The sequence below is a fragment of the Asparagus officinalis genome, chromosome 4, assembly GCF_001876935.1.
Source record: "Asparagus officinalis chromosome 4, Aspof.V1, whole genome shotgun sequence".
NCBI classification, from domain to species: Eukaryota; Viridiplantae; Streptophyta; class Magnoliopsida; order Asparagales; family Asparagaceae; genus Asparagus; species Asparagus officinalis.
The window spans coordinates 58,158,413-58,178,998 of record NC_033797.1 but is presented as its reverse complement, the minus strand read 5'-3'; the positions used below and the strand labels follow the sequence as shown (position 1 = coordinate 58,178,998).

The 20,586-nt window shown below is 34.8% G+C and overlaps 1 protein-coding gene across 1 annotated transcript in view; it reads right to left on the bottom strand.

Moving 5' to 3' along the window:
* The window catches only part of LOC109837525 (putative SWI/SNF-related matrix-associated actin-dependent regulator of chromatin subfamily A member 3-like 3), a 27,824-nt gene continuing 10,008 nt past the window's right edge, over window positions 2,771-20,586 (bottom strand). The window contains 21 exon segments of the mRNA XM_020405810.1: window positions 2,771-3,199; window positions 3,296-3,394; window positions 3,484-3,555; window positions 3,639-3,758; window positions 3,828-3,953; window positions 4,023-4,335; window positions 4,409-4,518; window positions 4,612-4,711; window positions 4,792-4,914; window positions 5,259-5,326; window positions 5,512-5,670; window positions 5,755-5,898; window positions 6,065-6,244; window positions 9,384-9,468; window positions 9,570-9,712; window positions 9,809-9,952; window positions 10,058-10,111; window positions 10,201-10,336; window positions 10,427-10,442; window positions 10,445-10,559; window positions 10,657-10,905. Coding sequence (XP_020261399.1) covers window positions 3,077-3,199; window positions 3,296-3,394; window positions 3,484-3,555; window positions 3,639-3,758; window positions 3,828-3,953; window positions 4,023-4,335; window positions 4,409-4,518; window positions 4,612-4,711; window positions 4,792-4,914; window positions 5,259-5,326; window positions 5,512-5,670; window positions 5,755-5,898; window positions 6,065-6,244; window positions 9,384-9,468; window positions 9,570-9,712; window positions 9,809-9,952; window positions 10,058-10,111; window positions 10,201-10,336; window positions 10,427-10,442; window positions 10,445-10,559; window positions 10,657-10,905 — 2,679 coding nt within the window. The 3' untranslated portion in view covers window positions 2,771-3,076.

The following is a 20,586-nucleotide window of genomic DNA, read 5'->3' as shown; positions in this document are numbered from 1 at the left end:
ACATTGTAAGGGGTTGACTTTTTGAAAGTAATTTTCATCTTCATCTTCATTAACAAAGAAGAAGAAGCAATTTAAAAAAAGGAAAAAATGTATTTATTGCAAATTGAAGTTTATTATTTTTAGAAGGTCTTCTCAATTAAGATTGGTCCTCCACTTTAAAATAGAGTTTTTTAATAATATTTTTTCACTGTCTCAAACCCTCACTCTACTCCTCAATTTGTAGATATATAACAAGCATCTTTTATAACCCTTAAGTTTATCTTGACCCTCAAGTAACTCTCACAACCATAGAATTTGGTTTTAGGTCCCAAGTAACCCTTACAACTATAGGATCTCTCAAAATAATCTGCAACATTGATTCAATAGTTGAGAGATGAGCTTTATAGGCTTCATTTCTCTTGCATTTAATTCATTTAAAACTCTTGAGCTTCTCTTGAATACTCTTGGGCTTCTTAGGATTTAGTTCAAATAAATAAATACACACACACACACAAAATACACACATATAAATTAATTTTGGATTTCTATCAAAACCTACATATTGATAAAATTTGTAAAATCTATCAATCTAAATGACTCTGTCTCATTTAGATAGGTAATTTTTATATAAAATATGTTAAATTTTACTTTTTAAATTAGAAGATATTGCCTTTTCTTTGCGATTGACCATCTTGAACACAAATTTGACTTTGTTTCTTTTCAGATTTGATTTGATTCTTAATTATAGGCCAAGTTATTAATAATTATTGACCAAAAAAGTAATGAGTGCTGAGATTTTACTTATAAACTTAGTCATGGACTTTAGATTTAGGTATTCTGGGCTTCATTAGAGATCTTTTGGGCTCGAAATAATTTTCATTTGAGCTCTTATTCAATAATTCTTTATTATCAACAAATTAAGATAAAAATATTATCATTAAATATATTTATTCAAATAAAATAGATAATCTAGGTACAAAAGTGCAATAAAATATAATGATCACCTATATTCCTTGAGTTAATTTTTTGGCAAACAACCACCATAAGTTTTTTTTGACAAATAAATACTAAAATTAGCATGCTAATACAATTATGCAAATGTGAAACTTTCACCTTAATGTTCTCATAAGACGGTAAATTTTATTACTTTTAAATTATTAATGTTTATTAAATTTATCATTAAACTTATCTCAACTATATTTTAGAGTAAAATTAAGATACGTTTAAAAAAGAAATTTGGTAGATTTAATAGCAAATTTAATAAATATTAATAGTTAAAATGCTCTAAAATTAACATGCAAGTTTCATGAGGAAACATTTAGATGAAAATTTTCACGTTTGTATGATCGAGAGTACCAATGTGCCAATTATAGATAATTGATGACTGAGAGTACTAATTTGCCACAAACAACAATTCATGGTATATACGTCAAAAACATGCGAACTTATGCTATTTAAATGCTATTTAGCCATAAGGGGAAAAAAAAAAAGCTTTCAGCTTATGTTATCGCCTTTCAAAAAAAGGAGCAGTAGTCCCAAAAAAATTATGTACAATTCAGTTTTTGGAAGCAAGAAACCAAACCAAATCAATCCGTGTAAGCACATAGATAACGCTTGTAATTCTTATGATTGAATCGCCATCTTATTAACTATTACGTTTTTATTTGACGCAACATGTTAGAGATAAAGCTCGTATGACATCCTATTTTTTATATTTAGCAGTGGTCACCATAGATTTGTGATTACTATATTATACGCAAGTATATTATGCCATCCTATTAGTTATGTTTAGCAGCGGTCCCCCGTCCCATAGATTTTTGTTTACTATATTATATATGCACAAGTGTATTATGCCTGCACGTATTGTTTTGATTTCTTTGGTCTACATATATTGGTTTGTACCTTTTTTAAATACATTAAGCTTTCATAGTGTAATAAGAGAAAGGATTAATTATATTTTTTTATAGACTGTAATTTATAGATTATCTATTAACTAATATATTAATATTAATTGCTTACAAAAGGAATAGACAATGAGCACCAATTTTGCTATGTTATGAGAGAATAGAGTTTTTCCTTATCAGTGTAAGTTGATAGTTTAAGTGGTAGAATTAATTTTAAAAAAAGATTGGTATAGTTTTAGTATTCGAGTTTACTAACGAATAGAATTTAACCAGATGTATATACGATTTGTCCATCAAATATTCGTTTAAAATTTGATCATTTATTATTTGTATTATTACACATATGATGTCATATTTTTAACTCACTTATCATTTTTACTTAAGTTTTATGAACTAATTTTAAGACTTAAATAATCTTAAATATATTTTCCAATAAAAAATTTGATTTAAATATATATACTATGAATGAATAATTTTCATTATGAATTCAAATACTATTTGAAAATCAAATTTTTTAGTGAAATAAATATACTTTGATATTAGGTAAGTATTCATGAATATTCATGAATATTTATTAAATATCAAGTATTCGAGTTTGAATTCGAAAAACTCCGTATATGAATATTAGATTACGCATTCGAATTCAATAATGTTAAACAAATACAAATACGAACACCTTAGTATTCGATTCGATCGTTTACCACCCGTAATCTCCATATGCATCTTTACAATAAAAGAGTGCTGCTAACTGCAAAAGATAAAATTAAGCCATCTTTTCTTTCGCAGTTTGATAATTTTGAGCAGACTAATCACCCCCTTGCACAAACAGAGTCCATCCTCTGCAATACTTCAGATTTTGATAATATTCTCCCATGATAACTTTTTTGAATAACTATTTCTCCCATTATATCATTTCATAAAAGACTGAAAAAGTCATGAGAAAGTCTAGTGCCAATCTTCAATAACCTATATTACATATATAAATAAGATTCGCAAAGCATAAGAACATTTACAAAAGGATAAGAACATTTACAAAAGGATTGACATGATCAAACCAATCCACCAAAATCAACATCCAGATGACCAAAGCAGTTGCCAAAAAACCAATATGCAACATTTGACATTGTCATCTCTTCGATCATCCAGCTGCCGTCTAAGCCCCCTACTCTGCAACAAACCGAAAAAGAAAAGACTTATCTGAAGAGCATCTTAAGCTCCTCAAGACGAGCGGTCCTGACTTCATCATCAGTGAGAGCACCTGCAATCATTCGCTGCTGCTTCACCTGCACCTGCTGCATCCTCTCCTCCACTGTGTCCTGTATGACGAAACAATACTTCAGGTTTAGCTCAAGAAGCGTCAATCAACCAAAGAAGGATCAAAACTAACTGGAATTCTTGAATTTTAACTTCACCTTAACAATGAACCTCCTCACTATGACCTTCCTTTTCTGCCTAATTCGATGAATCCTCATGATCGCTTTCTCTTCTACTGCAGGATTCCACCAAGGATCCTATAGTTTGCAACAGGAAACATAAAATCAGAGAAAGAAATTTATCAATGTTTACATATTTTTAAGTGGTTTTGTGAAAAATTACCAACAGAAAGACATTGGAAGCAAGCAGCAGTCAGATTTAATCCTACACCTCCAGCCTTCAGTGACATTAACAAGACCTGACAATTTCAAAAACATGAGACGCAAACTCACAAATAGAAGCATAAATTTGTTTAATTGTGAAGAAAATGTTATTAATTACCGTCTTATCTCTGGTCTCATTGAACTCCTTCAAGACCCTTTCCCTATTCTTCTGATTCAGCTTTCCATCAAACCTTAAGTATCCGATATTTTTCTTACGAAGAGGAATCTCGAGCAAATTCTGATTCAGCTTTCCATCAAACCTTAAGTATCCGATATTTTTCTTACGAAGAGGAATCTCGAGCAAAACCAAGAATGAAGTCCATTGGCTAAACACAATGCTCTTTTCACCTGAACCTGATCTCTTAATGCTCTCTATGCACTTAAGGAGCTCAGCGACCTTTGAAGAATCCTTCCAGTTCTCATGTGCATCAACCTGAAAATTATTCTCGTAAAGGAGCTCAGCGACCTTTGAAGAATCCTTCCAGTTCTCATGTGCATCAACCTGAAAATTATTCTCGTACGGGCATGTAATAAGGCTAGCTTCAGTCAGAGCCTTGCGGAAAATTGGGCATGGCCCACCAGCTGGACTCGACCAACTAGCAAGAAGGCACTCTCTGCACATTCTATGTGCACATGGAGTGAGCACTGGATCATCTGATGCTGATTCAAGGCAAATTGGGCATTCTGTTACATCCCCTCGACGAAGTCCATCAATTACTTCTTCTACATATGCTTTGCTGGGGGCTGAGTTTGATTCATGTAGAAAATGACGGGCTAGTTTGTTGAGATCTGCATACTTTTGATTTCCCTTTTGACTGCAAATGAGAGAGAAACAAATTAGCCTTTAGTTTAGTCTCATACTGGAAGGAATTCTAGTTTCTTTCTTACCTGACAACTAGGAAAGGGTGGTTGCAGCATTGCCTCAATTTAAGAAACTCTAGTATGGAAGCGTAGTTGTGAAGAACTTTTCCTTGTGCAACCAATTGATCAAACTTGACCTATGGTGTTTCAACCATGTAAGGACAAGTGAATAATATATACAAGCCACATAATTTACTTTAATTTGATTGAGAAATGTGATGCAATCTAACCTTTGATTTCCTGAAAAGAGCATCATAGAAAACACGCTCAGCTTCTGATTGTTCACATTCCACAATCTGTACAGTGGCAGGAGGCAGAACGAGAATGGGCCTGCACAAAAGAGAATCAGAAGGTTGAAGCAAAGTGAAATGTTTTTTAATGGTAGTAAGGAGAGGAGAAAATCAACTTGCCTTCCATTTGTATCCTTTGTGTCCTTCGTTCTTCTAAGCATCAGTGATCTTAGAATACCTCTAACCAATCTTAACCCTTTTTCATCACCTTTCTCATAAGGCCCTTGAATCAGTTTCTGCCACCTAAAGAGATAAAGAAAGTAGGGAATGGCTGTAAATGCAAAATCACTAACCAATAAAAACTATTAATACACCGTCAAACATTCATTCTAATTAAGTGAGCTACTTTTAAGACATAACTCCATAATTAAGCAACTAAAAATTATTAACCATATACGAAACATATAAAACATGCAAGCATCTATTGATACTTAAATATTGAGGATTAGCTCACCCTATTTTATTATTAATATTATAGAAATTAACTCATTTTTAATTACATAGAAAGCAAAATGGAGTAGCAGTAGATTTTATTTTTGACGTTTTACGAAGAAACACGATATATTTTCAAATGTTGCTGCACTTACAATGCCCAATTACACCATGGCTGGACCTTTAAGAAACAAAGGAGGCTGTAGAGATCTTCCAAATTATTCTGCAACAACAACAAAAACATGAAAGAAAATCACAGCTAGTTGGTTTAAGTAATATAATCTTCAAGTATTAAGAGATCTCATAGGCATATCAGCCCAAATTATTGACCCACCTCTTAGATACAAGCATAGCAGTAGTGTGTAAATCAGAACGTCATATGATAGAGGGAAAAAAGTTATTACGGACCTGAAGAGGAGTACCAGTAAGACACCAACGGCAGTATGCAGTTAGAGCAAAGGCTGATTGGGCTACTTGAGCTTTTGAAGATTTGATGGTGTGTGCTTCATCTAGTACCACTCTGTACCAATTAATTCTGTGAAATATGCTCGGCTTTGAATTTGAATTCTGGATAGAAGACAACTTTGTCATTCATGGCTAAAACTGCATATAGATTAGAAGTAGATAAAAAAGAATGTCAATAATCCTTACAGATTTAAAAGATGATTGTAGAACCCCATATGTTGTTAATACGACATCATAAATGGCAATTTCTCTGGGATCATTTGTTCTGTCACAACCATAGTGAATGAATACAGAAATTGAACCATGCCGTGAATGGGTCTCTAGCTCATCCTGGAATAATAATTGAACTGGATGCTTCAGTGATTTAAAAAGAAAAAGAACAGGATACAGTTTTCCAAGACTAATACTAGAAGTAAACTAGGACTTTGAAAGTACTGTTAAAATAATAGATAAGAGAAATTGAATTTGTTACAGAGGCATAATGTGTGACAGTTACCTTCCATTGGCCAAGTAATGCCATGGGACAAACAATTAGGGTTCCTCCCTTTACAAAATTTGATTCTTCCTCAGGATTCTCCATTTCTATATCATGGTTTCATGATCTTCCCCTTGGATTTGCAAGTATTAGAGAAATTTTCATGACAGTCTTTCCAAGCCCCATTGCATCTGCTAAAATCTGCAGAGTGGATAAGTCAAATGCAAAGCCAGAGCACAAAAAAATCTCAACTAAATTACAAGTTATGACAAAGAGCCTTGATAAAAAAACAGCATGGAGCACTATTGAACTTGTTTAAACGTTCAAATAAACATCTCAGATAGCATAAAAGTAAAGGTATCATTATGAATATCCTGCCTTAAACTGTCTGAATGTCCTATCTCAAACATTCTTCGCATGAGAAGGTGTAGGCTCACATGTAGTATGTATAAAATTTGATTCAAATTGCTCTATCATTGGTTTGCAGCCATGATATCTATTGCATTTTGCCTTAAAGAAGCATGTGCATACATTATCGCAGTTGCATCTATCAAATTATTTGCCTCAGGAGTATGCAGAAGATGAAATAAGAATAGGTCACAATCTAGTGAACATTATTATATATGAATGGATTCATATGTTATTACTCCAGTTCTTCATGTACAGGCACCTATTAAAAGAACAAACTTAATACATACAAATGCATGTTCTTGCTCATGGATTTTGGAGAATTTTAAGCCTTGAGACCACACCTATTTAATTTCGAATACGATGATCTCTTGCTCATGGATTTTGGAGAATTTTAAGCCTTGAGACCACACCTATTTAATTTCGAATACGATGATCCAAGGTTTTAAATATCGGATGTCGGGTTTGTTAGAATTAGTTCTTGGGTTATCGGGTTAGGGCCCATTAACCCATTAGCCTATTACCTATATGTAACCCTATATATACCCATGGAGATGAATGAAATGGTTAAGCCCTCTGATTTTCTCACTATCTAACATGGTATCAGAGCAAACGACAGCGGCGGCTAGTATGCGATCTCCGATGACGTCGGCGAGCGTGGAAGAAGAGCAGCAGCTGAGATCGAAGCCTTCGTCGCTTGTTTTTTTTTTTTTTTTTTTTTTTTTTTTTTTTTTTTTTTTTTTTTTTTTTTTTTGCGGCTAGGGTTTTTGGAGGCAGTGAGGTTCGGGTTTTTAACCTTCGGGTTCCTCAAAACTAACCTTCGGGTTTTTTTAACCTCAGGGGGAGAATATTGTCTGTAAGCTTAAAAAGGCAATTTATGGTCTCAAACAGAGTCCACGGGCATGGTTTGAGAAATTTAGTACTGCTATATCTGGTGTCGGTTTCAAACGATGTCAGTCTGATCACTCCGTCTTTATCCGGCGTACTACATCTGGTCTGGTGGTTCTGGCAGTATATGTTGATGACATCCTGCTAACTGAGAGTGACCTTGTTGCCATAGGAGAGACTAAGGAGTACCTTTCACGTCACTTTGTGACCAAAGATATGGGGAAACCCAAATACTTTCTTGGCATTGAGATTGCATATCAAAAGGACCGTTTACTTCTATCTCAAAGGAAATATGTATTGGACCTATTAGAAGAAATGGGCCTTTTGGGATGTAAGCCAGCAAACACTCCCATGGAAGTGAATGTAGACTTGTGGCGTGATAATAGTCCTCTCCTAAATAATGCGGGCCGATATAGGAGATTGATTGGCAAGTTGATCTATCTTACTGTGACCAGACCTGATATTACCTTTGCAGTGGGAGTATTGAGCAGGTTTATGCATATACCTAGAGAGGTTCACTGGACTGCTGCTCTAAGAATTTTGGCTTATGTTAAAAGCTGTCCGGGAAAAGGATTACTGTATAAGAAACAGCTATGGCTCATACTGTTTGTGAGATGATATGGCTACAGAAGCTGCTGACCGAGCTTGGCTTTTCGCAGCCTGGATCTATGCCTATGCATTGTGATAATCAATCTGCTATCCACATTGCAAAGAATCCAGTGTTTCATGAGAGAACTAAGCACATTGAAGTTGATTGTAATTTTGTTAGAGATGCTTGGGAAAAGAAAGTGATATCTCTTCAGTTCACTCCGTCTTCAGAACAGTTAGCTGACATTCTCACTAAAGCTACTTCACCTAATGTGTTTTCCATTCTATGTAACAAGCTGGGCATGATTGATATATATGCTCCAGCTTGAGGGGGAGTGTTAGAATTAGTTCTTGGGTTATCGGGTTAGGGCCCATTAACCCATTAGCCTATTACCTATATGTAACCCTATATATACCCATGGAGATGAATGAAATGGTTAAGCCCTCTGATTTTCTCACTATCTAACAGGGTTCATGTCGGATGGCTGAAATTCATATCGGATAGCAAAAATCGGGGATATATCGGGGGACATTGACTAAATATCGGATTGCTATATCGGGTGGTGCGCATATGTATAATATCATGTCCTAAATGTAACCTAAGCATTCATAAATTCAATATAAGCGTACTTTATAAATTCTATAGACTAAACATATAAAAAAGTAAATAATATATGGATTTAGGTTCATAAACTCTTTCTATCGGGTTCATAAGAAACCCTTAAATATGAGAACGGGTCAAACGAGTTTGAGTATTTATCACTAAACCCAAACCCCATAACAAAAAACAGATCTTAAAAAAAGTACCATATCGGTCGATTTTTCAAAGCAAATAGGCCGATATGCCCAATATAACCCTAATATTTCCGATTTGGCCCTGAAAACCGACATACGAGTTGAAAATGTCCATGTCGTATCGGTCAAGCCCTCAAACCGATATGTCGGCCGACATGTCGGACATGTCGGGCGACATTTAAAATCTTGCGATGATCATAGCTTCAGTTTCCAATGTGCATATACTTACACTATCAACTGATACAAGTACATGCATATATGGGGAAGGGCACCCCAGGAGATTGGTCAATTCTTATATTGACCAATTATATTGTAGCATGTGTATTTAATATTTTGCAGTATGAACAATCTTTCTTCTCATATTAGATCTTAATATCAAATAATCTCTGTAGTAGAGGGAGTGTATCTCATTTATGCACATGAGAAGAACTATTGCTGATATTCATGATAGTAAAAACCAAAATATATATGCACTAATCATTAATATTTCATTTACATGAACTATTTATGAGCTATAAAAAATATAAAGCAAATAACTCAGCAGTATATTGTGCCCCTCCCCCACTTTTTTTCCTAATAGGCCAAAACCTATCATATTTTCAAAACAAGGGCCTCACATTTCAGTGTGCAAATTAAAATGTGCAAGGGAAAGAATGTTTACCCCTCCTCGTGCCATCTGAGTTGCACTAGGAAAATCAGCTATAGCTTCTCCAGAGAAAATATTCACATATATAGTTGATGCTCTCCTGGTCAAGACAAGATTGAATAGATCACGAACAAGTAACCACATAACAACAAAATTATTAATTTTGATAACAAAATTAAATTAAGAAATATTTCTTCTTACGTATCACAAATATTGTACTCTGCCCAACAAGGATGAAGTGTCTTTTCTGCTTGCTGCCCCTTCTCTAGTTTTGACATCCAATAGAGGGCTTGTTTTTAGTATGGCCACAAACTACAGAGGAGTGTGCTTGGAGGTTCTGCCTCTTGTCAATTTCAACAAGAAAATTGCCATTAGCACAAAAATCCATAGTAAGTCGAAAAATGCTGAGGACAGCAAGTCCAGAAAAGCGTTATGATGACCTCTAAGTCATAAAACTCTGCAGTGCCGACAAGTTTATTCAAAGAGGCCTCAGAGATCGCTTGTTCATCTTCATCCTGTTCAGCATAAGTAGTGCCTGTTTTTCGCCGTTTTGCAAGACCCACAATTTGGGATTCACCATCACCCTGTTCAATTGCATTCAAGAAAAAATAAGGGACGAGCTATTTAATTAAGATAGGCTACACAGAAGAAACATAATGGGATAACAATCAAAATCCTGATGTTCTTACTCTTAAACTTAGAGTTCGCTTTCCGGAATCAAGATCCTCAGGAGTGAATTCTGCCTATATCAAATAAAATCAAAGCCACCATTTAAAACAATGACAAGAATTAACGCCGACAATAAATTCTAAGAGAAACTTTTAAGGGGAACCTTTTGAACTGGTTTCATCTTCATTAGTCTGAAGAGAGTTGGGAGGGGACAAACATTAGGATCTATCGGTGCAGAAGCTTCTAGCTTAAATGAAGATTTATCCCCTTCCGTAAAAATCGAACTATGAATGTATAAGCTGCAAAGTAACACATACAAGATACATATGATAATTACATCACATCAAGAAATTCAAACATCAGTAGAAGACAAAGCCAATCAAAATTACCTAACATATAACAAAAATCTTGCATCAATCTAAGTTCAGTTGTCGCAGTCACACACCGTCCCTTAACCTTAACCTTAGACGAATTCACAAGCGGAATGAGACACGTCGACCATTCTGGTGGAAGCTTACCAATCTAATAAAACCAAATGCACACATACCATTAATTTTAAAAAACCAACTAATATGAAGGAATAAAGACTTGCACATATATATAAGACTCGGTGACAAACCTCTCCAGCTCTCTTGGTAGAAAATCTTACAATCTCCGACGATGCAGCTGCAGCTTTCACCCTCACCCACCTTCTCCCATATTGCTTTTGAAAATCAGTCTTTGGAAAGGTAAAGTAAACAATCTCACCAGGATCAATCTTCTTCTTCCCTCGACAAGTCGATAACCCAGCTACATAAGTTCTCCCGATAAAAACCCAATTGCCCTCTTCAGGAAACTCGGCAAACTCAGCTGCATCAACCTCAGGCACCAATTGAATTCTTCAATCTGTTACCGTCTCCGGATTAAGATAAGGAGCACAATGACTCCTTGCTAAAACCTCCTCATACTCTTCTAAAGCCTCCTCCTTTGGAATAGCAACCCTATTAGAATCAGCCATCTCAACTTTTGTTCCTTGTTTTTTCTTGTTAAAAACAGTATTTGATTCTAAAAGACTCGAGTTATCACCAACTTCCTCTTCAAGATTGACTTCAGTGTCTTTTTCGACGATCTTAGGCTCAGTAGCTTTTATCGGGGGTTCAGACTCTACCTCTTTTTTAACGGGTTTTGGGTCTGCGATTAGCTCCGGCGAGTCGAGGAGGATGCCGACAGCGCGATCAGGGTTGTTTCCGGCGGCGGTTAGGGCTCCGATGATATTTGATTCGGGGATTTTGTCGCCGATTACTGATAGGATGGAGGCGATCTCTTCGGCGAGCAAGAATTTTTGGGTTGAGAGCTTCGGATTCCTCAAGTGATGGCGGCATTTTTTGAGAGGAATTGGAATTAGAGTTAAGAGATTTTAGAAGAGTAGAGGTCAGCCGACATAATTTCTGAGCTATATACAGAGAGAAGAAAAATAGTCCCACATCGGGCGCGAGAGAGCCGAGGGCAAGGCATTGGGGCTATAAGAAAGAGGCATGGTGGCTGCAAAGAGAGTATAAAGGGTCGGTTGGCTATGTATGCCACGCTCGCCCTCGACTGGTGAGTGCTGTATGGCTATCAAGACATATGGCCGACATAATTTGTGGGACTCAGCAGGGTTGGCTCGCTCGGCCGACCCTCTTTAACTAATTTTTAAGTTTTTTTACTAGTGTAGTATGCGTATTTTTAAGATGAATCAAACTATTGAGGCTTATTTTGAGAGGTTAGGATTTAAAGGGGATTTTGTTTTTGAGAGGTTAGGATTTAAAGGGGATTTTGTTTTCGCTCCAAATTAAGTAACAAAATGGAGTGCGGGTACTTGGTGAGGTATTTAGGATGGGTTGTGGGGGGGGGTGGGGGGGGCAGTAAAATATATCTCCTTTATATTTTCTTAAAAGTTTTTTAACATTTGTGCAGGGGAATTGTACGCGTGTGAGCTATATATGTAGAGACAGAGAAGAAAAATGGTCCCGCACCGGGTGCGAGAGAGCTGAGGGCAAGGGATTAGGGGTATAAGAAAGAGGCATGACCGAGAGTACTAATTTGCCACAAACAACAATTCATGGTATATACGTCAAAAACATGTGAACTTATGCTATTTAAATGCTATTTCGCCATAAGGAAAAAAAAACTTTCAGGGATTTTTTTTCTCCAAAAATAAAGATTTTATTCTCTGAAGCCCCAAAACATAAAATCCAATAGATTAAAATATATGAAGACCATAATACTCTTCTCTCTCTCTCTTTTTTATCATGATGTACTGAGATGATAGTTGAAATGATTGATGGGGATTATTTATTATTTTTATTTTTTTATTATTTTCGTTGTTGATGAGGGGAACTAATTGTTTGTATTGGGAGATTGTTAAAGTTACGGGTTAATTGTTAATGTTACGAGTTAATTGTTAAGGTTATAGGTCAATTGTTAAGGTTATGGATCCATTCTCTCTCTCTCTCTCTCTCTCTCTCTCTCTCTCTCTCTCTCTCTCTCTCTTTATCATGATGTTACTATGATGATGTTGAAATAATTGAAGGGGATTGTTATTTTATTATTTTTATTTTTTTATTATTTTCGTTGTTGATGAGGAAACTAATTATTTTTGTTTGTATTGGGAGATTGTTAAGGTTACGGGTTGGTTGTGAAAGTTACGGGTTAAATTGTTAAGGTTACGAGTTTAATTGTTAAGGTTGCGGATTTGTTGTTAATGTTACGGGTCGGTTGTTAAGGTTACGGGTTGGTTGTGAAGGTTACGGGTTTAATTGTTAAGGTTACGGGTTTAATTGTTAAGGTTTACGAGTTTAATTGTTAGGTTTACGGATTTGTTATTAAGGTTACGGGTTGGTTGTTAAGGTTATGGGTTGATTGTTAAGGTTACGGGTCGGTTGTTAAGGTTACAGGTTGGTTGTGAATGTTACACGTTAGGATATATATGTATATATATTTTGAGTGGAATGAATACTTTGGGTCACTTGGTCTAGTGGTAAAGTTTGGGAGTTTGGACAAGATGTTAGGGGTTAAAACCCCTATAGCCACAATATTTTTAGAATATTCGTTGTTAAGGATAATGGTTGATTGTGAATGTTACGGGTTGGTTGTTAAGGTTACGGGTTTGTTGTTAAGGATATGCGTTGGTTGTGAATGTTACGCTTTAGTTGTGAAGTTAACCTACACAACAAACTCGTAACCTTAACAACAAACCTGTAACCTTAACAACCAACTCGTAACCTTCACAACTAACCCGTAACCTTACCAACCAACTCGTAACCTTAACAACAAACCCGTAACTTTAACAATTAAATATATAACCTTAACAATTAAACTCGTAACCTTAACAATTAAACCCGTAACCTTCACAACCAACCTGAAACCTTAACAACCGACCCGTAACCTTAACAACCGACCTGTAACCTTAACAACTAATCCGTAACCTTAACAACAAATCCGTAACCTTAACAATTAAACCCGTAACATTAACAATTAAACCCGTAACTTTAACAATCTCCCAATACAAACAAAAACAATTAGTTTTCTCATCAACAACGAAAATAATAAAAAACTAAAATAATAAAATAACAATCCCCTTCAATCATTTCAACATAATCATAGTAACATCATGATAGAGAGAGAGAGAGAGAGAGAGAGAGAATGGATTCATAACCTTAACAATTGACTTGTAACATTAACAATTGACCCGTAACATTAACAATTAACCCGTAACTTTAACAATCTCCCAATACAAATAGTTAGTTCCCCTCATCAGCAACGAAAATAATAAAATAATCCTCATCAATCATTTTAACTATTATCTTAGTACATCATGATAAAAAGAGAGAGAGAGAAGGGTATTATGGTCTTCACATATTTTAATCTCTTGAGTTTTGTGTTTTGGGGGCTCAGAGAATAAAATCTTTATTTTGAGGGTAAAACACCTATTAACAAAGTCTTGCGGGTGAAGCATGGGGAAGCATGTTTTCTTGGGTTTTGACAGCTGGAAGTATTTTTCCCTATTAACTATTACGTTTTTATTTGACGCAACACGTTAGAGATGAAGCTCGTATGACATCCTATTTTTTATATTTAGCAGTGGTCCTCATAGATTTGTGATTACTATATTATACGCAAGTATATTATGCCATCCTATTAGTTATGTTTAGCAGTGGTCCCATAGATTTTTGTTTACTATATTATGCACAAGTGTATTACGCCTGCACGTATTGTTTTGATTTCTTTGATTTACATATATTGGTTTGTACACTTTTTAAATACATTAAGCTTTCATAGTGTAATAAAAGAAAGGATTACTTATATTTTTTTATAGACTGTAATTTATAGATTATCTATTAACTAATATATTAATATTAATTGCTTACAAAAGGAAGAGACAATGAGCACCAATTTTACTATGTTATGGGAGAATAGAGTTATTCCTTATGGCTGCGTTTGGCAAGAGGATAAATGGAGGGTTAAGTGGGTTTAACCCTTCATTAGCCTGCCAAACAGGAAAAAAAGAAGAAGGGTTAACAAACCCGCACGTGAGCGTTTTATCCCATTTAACCCGTCACAACACGGGATAACTATTCCTCGCGAGAAGGCGGAACAAGGCTTGTTCCGCCTTCTCACAGGAGGGTAGACGAAGGAATTATGAGGGCAGTTATTTCATCTGGATCTCGTGAGAGAAAATTTCCACTTACTTCTTTCCTTCTAAAATTTCCCCACTAAAATTCCCACCCTAAAATTTTCCCCCAATCACTAGCTTACAACCTCCGAAACCTCCACACCGAGCTCACCTTCGAGGTCTGCGGGGACCTCGACGACCTTACCCAATCTCCAGCCAGAGAAACCCCGCTAGTTGGCTCCCCCTGCAAAGACAAAGGTCTCTTCACTTGCTTAGATCAATTTCCTGATTAGTTTGTCGACTCATAGCGGTAAGCTCCTTCTCCTTTCTCGTTTCATTCTAGGTTTTTGATTATGAATTTCATGCTAGAGTTTGATTCTCTTTGCCCTTTTCTCACCAAGGTAAAAAAATTAAATCTTATTTGTCATCAAGTCGATAACTACTATTTTGCATGAATTCGATTTGGATCTGAAAATTATGTATTCATTCTAGAGATTAGTTCTTTTGATTTTTCTTTTTATGATTTTGGTGATCTGGATTTATTCCCTTTAAAGATTGCCAATATATTATCAATTGTTGGTGAGCGTATTGGAATTTGAGAGGGTTGGAGGTATAATTAGAAATTTTTATTTCTTGTTAGTACGAGACTTTTAATTAGAAGTACTATCTTATTTAATATGCCAATTGCTTGACTACTTTATTGAGAGAAAGATGAATAAAAATTGCTTGCATTGGAAATATATATTTAAAGATATTACTAGTTTCATTTTCTTTGAAATTTAAGTTTGTGGTTCTTCTTCTTATCTTTATGCTATTGATTTTATTCATTACTCGTCTTATTAAGTTTCAATGCTCTTCCATCATTTGTTATTTTCCTTAGGCATGTAGGTCTATGTAGGCATAGTAAGTTTGGCTACTCTCTCACTCATTGTATAGAATCTTCAAGTTTAGTTGGCGTTCCAAAGGTGTTTGTTATAATTTCTCACTAAGAACTTGGACCAAAATTACCTCATTTGATAATTTCATAGTTTTGCTTAATTATATTGATGCTTGTGCTTTTAGAATTTATATATCACATATATCAGACTAAGTTTAATGTTGGCTGTCAACTTATGAAGTTAAATTAAGATTATATAGATATTTTTCAGAGATTACAATAATGAACAATTACACCACTTGTTTCCTTAGTAGCAAACATTTTAGAAACTTATGAAGTTTATCATGTTCTGCCCAACTAAGCTATATACATATTGTTTTCCTGTTTCGTCCATAACTTAGAACAGGAGATTACTGTAGCATTGAATTTTTTTATTTTCAAGTATTGAAAAGAATGTGTTGTGATTATTATAAGCTTAATTAAAAGCAGAACTCTCAATCTAGTACAAAAAATTTAGGAAAGGAAAAAAGGATTTTTGCAATGTAGTCTATCTACAAATGATAATGACTTTTCATATAGTTCATAAAAATCAACTTTCATGCCTTTTTTAATGACATCTTTATTTTCCTTTATATTTTCACTTATTATCTTGTGGGATTGTAGGACATTGTAAATCTTTGAATTTTAAAGTAATTAGGTGAAAGTTCTTTTGAATATGTATGTGTGTAGTCATGTCTTAATGCATAGTCGTGCTTAATGCCTTTTTCTATACATGTAGGTGTAGGCTGTCTAAAAATCATTATAGATAGATGATCCTCATCAAACATCAATGATGGAAGTTACAACATGACGACTTCCATATCAACAGATAAAGTTTCAGCTCGTGAAAAATTATTGCAAGATCAACTTGAACTTCTGCAACAGTTTGGGCTGAACCTGCTTCCTGTTTTAACACAGGTTTGATTCGTTTGAATATCTGAAAAATTATTTATTATTTATGGCCAACTACTGTTATATGTTTTCAGTTGACATTCATATCTTTTTTCATTAAATAGATATATGGCTCCAGCGTCAATCGTCCAGTTCGCCATAAATGTCTATCTGTAATTGGAAAGCTTATGTATTTCAGCTCAGCTGATATGATCCAGTCATTACTTAGTGTAACAAATATATCTAGATAGTGATCCATTTACATGTGTTTAAATTATGTAAGATATTTAGAGATTGTGAAAAGAGCTCGAGAACTTTGTGCTGAATGTATGTCATTTGTTGTTTAGCTTTCTAGCAGGTGTTCTGGCATGGAAAGATCCTCATGTTTTGATCCTTGCTCTTCAGATAGCTAAAAATTTTATGGAGAAGCTTCCAGGAACATTTTCCAAGATTTTTGTTAGGGAAGGAGTTGTTCATGCTGCAGATGCATTAATATGTCTTGATTCTTCAACTGTAGTTCCTTCTCAAACATCCTTTGAAAAGGACAATGATCCTTTGCCTCGAACAACTTCCCGTTCTCGTCGACGGATAACCAGACATTATAAACTTGTTTGTGCAGAAATAATTGGTTGCAAACTCTTTATTTGAATGACATAGAAGTTTGTTTTACCCCCTGAAGGCTTGATTCTTCTTTTGTTATACTGCTGGAAGATACTAAGAGCAAAGAAAATGGTCGTCAACATGTGCCAAGACTTTTGCTTATCAATCTCTGGAGATGAATCATGAAATTCTAAAATTCATTCCAAATACAAATTGTTGTATCCAAATTGTATATTGTTCCCCTTTCTCCAGAAAAGTGTGATTTACATTTATATCCAAACACAACGCAAATGAAACAGGTGGTGAACAAAATGTTTATTTATTTGCATGTTATTGTTTATTCTTGTTGCCTTTATATATATATATATATATGACACTTTCTTTTTAATAAAAGTTGTATATATCGGAATATTCTAACAGGCATGAACAACTACTATGGTTTCTTTATCTTCATCAGAAGATTTGCTTCAATTCGACCCTCGACAATCTACGAAACCATGGCGAAGCATTCCTTTGTCCAAGCAAAGGCTAACATTCTTATTAGTAAGCTTCCATCAATTCGTAAGGTTGCCTGGAGAATGGTATCAATTGACGCTGCAGCAGAAGAGAAGTCTGTGTTTATTTAGCCTAATTTTTTTTGATGAGGTAATTATTTATAAATCTCCAATAAGGACGAAACTGGTATTTTTTAAAAAAGTAATGAGATTAATCTTCTTAACCCTTCTTCATTTGCCAAACACAAAAGACTTAACCTCTTGTTTTAACTATCGTATCCAAACGGGTTTAGAATTTTTTTAACCCTTCACGATGGATTACTTATATTTTTTTATAGACTGTAATTTATAGATTATCTATTAACTAATATATTAATATTAATTGCTTACAAAAGGAAGAGACAATGAGCACCAATTTTACTATGTTATGGGAGAATAGAGTTATTCCTTATCAGTGTAAGTTGATAGTTTAAGCGGTAGAATTAATTTTAAAAAAAGACCGGTATAGTTTTACTTAGATAAATAAAACAAAAATTAAACTTAAAACTCAAAATTAGATAGCTAAATTATCAATCCCTCCTTTATAAATCTAAATAGGTATTTGCAATTTTTAGAACCTAAAAAACAGGAAATATGATGATATTTAATATTATATGGAAAGAGCTTTCATTGGAAAATAACATAGGTAACAGCTGATTCCCTGTGGGAAAGAAAATAGAATTTCAATGTCCCAAAATTTCTATTAAGTCTCACATTCAGTTTGCCTGTAAAAATTGGAACACGGGCGAGATTAAGACTCCCTCTTATCCGCAAAATGGTTATTAGGAAGCCTACCATTCCTATCACGTTGCCTGAATTTGTATTATCCGACATTATGATTCGTAATGTTTGAAATATTGCTCTGACCAACCTAATCATTTAATAGCAACATATGCCACATATTTTTCTTTCATCTATATTTTACTGATAAAAATCTGCTTATTGCTATTTCCTTGTATTTGTATGGAAGCTGCATTTTTTTATTAGAGGTTTTTGTATATACCCCTCAAATTTTCTATACTTCCTTCAAATCTTGGTACGTGCAAAATTAACCCCTCCCCCCAAACCAAAACAAAATCTCTCACATTGAACAATGTTGATTTTTCAAACTGTACAATATTAAAAATTTTCAATTAGGTTGCAACATTTTCTTGTTAACTAAAACTATTAAGTGGAAGGGGCAAAAGAGCTCAATGTGAGAGATTTGAGGGGTAATTTTACAAATACTAAGATTTAGAGAGTAATTTTGTAAATATGGAAGAGTTGAGGGGTATATATGCACAAAACCTTTTCCTTGCTATTTTCTTATATTTCAACCAAACATCTGTTTTCCATATTGATTATTAACCTCATGAAGAAACAACTTATGATTTTATAGAGTTCTCTTTCACCCTTTCACCTTGGCGTAAGTCTTGATTTGATAAGGCAGGGTAAGGTGTAATGAGATGCAAGGAAAGATATACCTTTTGTACTTCTTATTTGATTTGAAGACCTTTTGTGCTTCTTGTTTGATTGGAAGAGAAGTAAGGAAAAATGCATTTGGCTAAGAGGATGGAAAGGCGATGTGAGATGATGAGTTAGTTAAAATACAATTAAAGTCCTCTTGTGGGAATGGTTTTTATTTAAAAAAAATGAAAGTAGGTAACCGTGCAAAAACATGTGAGGATATAAAAATCTTCCACAATAAAATTTATTGTCTCTTCATCTTCTCCATCCAAATCCCCTCAATTAAATTAGAGGGGTTTTCTCTCTCTTTCATGTTGGGGAATTTCAGTCTCCCCGCCTATCATGATATGCGCAACTCGGAAGCCAACATCAATCAACAAGATAGAATAACTATAATCAAGAAAAAGAACACCGAGATTTACGTGGTTCGGCCGACCAACTTCGACCTACGTCCACGGGGCAACAATAAGAGAAATTCACTATGCATCAGGGAGAACTACAAGAGGAACCACTCAACTCTCGTCTCTCAATCTCTCAACCTCACATACATAATCAACTCTCATATTCTCTCCAAAGTCCACTTCTTGTAATCTTTTGCACGGATAAAGACTACGAAACTCCCTCTCTCTCTCTCTCTCATCTACTACATCTCTACTTTTTCTTCATGGTTTTTCCTCCACCAATAGAATAATATATATAGGGAAACCAAAACCCTATCTCTAGCCTAACTTCCTAATTAGAATAGGATTCAAACTTCTAATCATGATAGAACTCAAACTCCTAATCATGATAGAACCCTAACCCTATCTAATTCTCATGAAGTTACACAAAGAATCAAAGACAAAATCCCAACATTTCACACTTTAGTTAATTTTGTATTTTTCTCTCCTCAAGATCACCTTACTCGATCTACTCGCCTTCCTCTCTAAATATTCCCTACGGTATTTTATTTTCCCTCACTTTGCTTGACTACCACTCCAACTAAACCGAGCCTAAAGCGCGCATATACAGACTCCTCCGCGCGTAAAGCATATACACATGACATAAAGAAGATGTTTAACCACTAATTAGAAGCCATTACACATGAACATGATCAACAAAACCAAATACACAAAGATCCAACCATCGGCTAAACTAAAAATAAAAAGTAGATTTATTGAGAAATTCACAAAGAGGAGAGGGGATCGATGTAAATGGATAGGTCAAATATCCCAATTGACCGCATCATTTTTGTCCGTTACGAAGAGAAATAATAAGTGCTTACACTATCCGCTCCGTTTACATAGCCACTTAGACCTGTTTGGTTAGGAAGGAAGCGAGGCTGACCTTCAGAAATAAGTATAGGGGCTGTTTGGGCATAATGCTTTTTGAGAGGAAAGGTAAAAAGTGATAAAATGTTTGAGCTTTTAGTCCTCTACATTGTTTGGCTGGGATGTAAATCACATGATAAAATGCTGATGTGTCATCAAATGTGTAATTGGTTAGCTAATGGCGCGTTTGGTTCATGATTTTTTCATGGAAATGAGAGGG